The following is a 2,266-nucleotide window of genomic DNA, read 5'->3' on the forward strand; positions in this document are numbered from 1 at the left end:
CCAAGCTGAAAAGTTTCATTTCAAAGTAAATGTCAGTTTTCTTGGTTCTGATTTGACTTTAACATAAACTGCTGCAAACTAAACTTAACTAATTACATGAGGTTAACTAGTTAACACCAAGCAGATGAATTATTTTTGATGTCAGTTATTCTGATCAGTCATAAAGTAATTAGTTATTATATTTATATATATTCAAGATCATTAAAAAATACTGAGCACAAAGTAATTATGACACTGCTTGAGGACCAGACCAAGTCAAGTCTGGAAGCATGTGCTGGAACCATCACCACAGAACCGCCCCAGGTCTCAGACAGGAACCACCCAGACAGACAACCGGTCCAGCCCCACCTCTCCAAAGGAGACATCTACCTGCTGCAGCCAGGTAGCATGTGGGCGTGTCCTTGGTCAAGTCAAACATTGACCTCCTCCAGTCTCTGGGGTCCTGAACACTAAGACACCTGTGTCCTGGATCATGTCCGGACAAAAGTCCCCACACAGACTAAATGTGGTGTCTGATGTTCCCTCACAGTCAGCGATCCTCCTCATCTGAGTCTCACTAAGTAACCGTTCATTGGACACAAAGTCATTCCAGCAGGACCCAAAGATCCTCCACAGAGACCTGGGACCAAAGACATCCAGTCCTCACCTGAGGACACTGGTTAGAGTCCAAGTTTGATGATGATACAGTAAGACAGAACACGAGCTGTCCCACAGCTAACTGAACATAAACTTTGAGGACAAGAAGCTGGACATGGCATCTTCATGGTCCAAATCTACAGACACTCCAAACCCAATATGGCAATACCGAGTTCTTTCAGCTTCTCTACCGAGGACCTGTTAGGGCTCTGTGTGTATGCAGGATGACCTTCCTGACGCAACTCCACATCACATGGAGCAATGGACAGGGGTGGTCTTGAACCAGGAACCTTCTGCTCTGGAAACACTAATCACCACACTGACCCCAAACCCATCACCACAATACCACCGCATTATTATTTTATCTTTATTATTATTATTAACTCTGCCAATGAAGTTGAGCGGATATTTCAGTTTTCACCCGTTTCTTTGTGAACAGGGTGAAACCTACAATTTTTCAGGTATTTTTACACACACATTATATATATATATGACTAAGTTTGACCCACATCTGATCCGTATTGTGGATTTAGGCCATATTTGAATTTAACACTGAAAAGCCCTTTTGATCTATATTTTGTATTACATTTTATCTTATGAAAAGTCACTTCTAACAGGACTTTGACCTTGAAAATAATTTTCAAGGTAAAAATTTGAGGAATTGGAAACTAATGTTGGCAAAGGTTTGCACTCTACAGTGCTGTAGTTATTATTAAACGAACCTTAAAACTGAATACACACACACACACACACACACACACACACACACACACACACACACACACACACACACACACACCTATTAAACAGTTTATGGGCCAAAAAACAAAACAACAAACCCAACAACAACAACAACAAAAAAACACCATAAACAATCGAAATTTTAAATGAAGTCATTCAATTACTCAAATAAGAAATACATTTTCATTTGTCAAACTTTAATTTGTTACACTTATAACATTTAATTTTAGTGTTTATTGTAGATAAAATATTGATATATCAAAAAACACCTTTAAAATGGTGAAAACAGTTGAGATACATAATATTAACAGTACAGTTAGCGACATATGTGATGATGATATTCGCAAACAGACTAATTTTATTGGAAACTAAAAACACCTGATCAAACCGTAACCGAGTGTGCGTTTATCTCACTTAATGACGATGCGACAGTGCAACTTAACCACAGCTGTAAAACGTCGCGGTTTCGATGCCAACATGTCGTTGTTTCTTGTTTTTTTTTTACCTCTCATCCAGTCCACCACCTGCTGGGGGCTCCACAAACTCACAGCCTCCATTTCTCCAAACGAACACACGTCGTCTGTCAGGCCTCCGGACTAATTCAACTCTTAATTAAACATCATTCATTTGTTGAGCGCACAAACGCTGCAACGACCCGCCGCACAAAACGGGCGCGTAGGAGCGCAGCGGCGAGGGGGGCGGGTTTCAAGATACCCGCCCACTTAGCCACGCCCCCCCCCAGGGGCTGTCGAAGTTCCGACATCAGAAATTAACTCTTTTTTTTTCCCCCACCGATGATTGGGGCCCAAAATATTTGTCTCGCGTTCAAAGAGCCAAACCGGAACAAGGGCAAACTGCATTAGTTTAGTCATAATTTACTAAAGTACCA

At 41.1% G+C, this 2,266-nt stretch overlaps 1 protein-coding gene across 1 annotated transcript in view; it reads right to left on the reverse strand.

Annotated features, from left to right (window-relative positions):
- Positions 1-2,034, reverse strand: part of LOC117503224 (connector enhancer of kinase suppressor of ras 3-like) — a 29,306-nt gene extending 27,272 nt beyond the window's left edge. Inside the window, exon 1 of the mRNA XM_034162427.1 lies at positions 1,883-2,034. Within this exon, the coding sequence (XP_034018318.1) occupies positions 1,883-1,934 (52 nt within the window). The 5' untranslated portion in view covers positions 1,935-2,034. The remainder of the gene's footprint in view (positions 1-1,882) is intronic.
- Positions 2,035-2,266: the final 232 nt, after the last annotated feature.

Source organism: Thalassophryne amazonica, chromosome 21 (genome assembly GCF_902500255.1).
Source record: "Thalassophryne amazonica chromosome 21, fThaAma1.1, whole genome shotgun sequence".
Taxonomy (NCBI): domain Eukaryota; kingdom Metazoa; phylum Chordata; class Actinopteri; order Batrachoidiformes; family Batrachoididae; genus Thalassophryne; species Thalassophryne amazonica.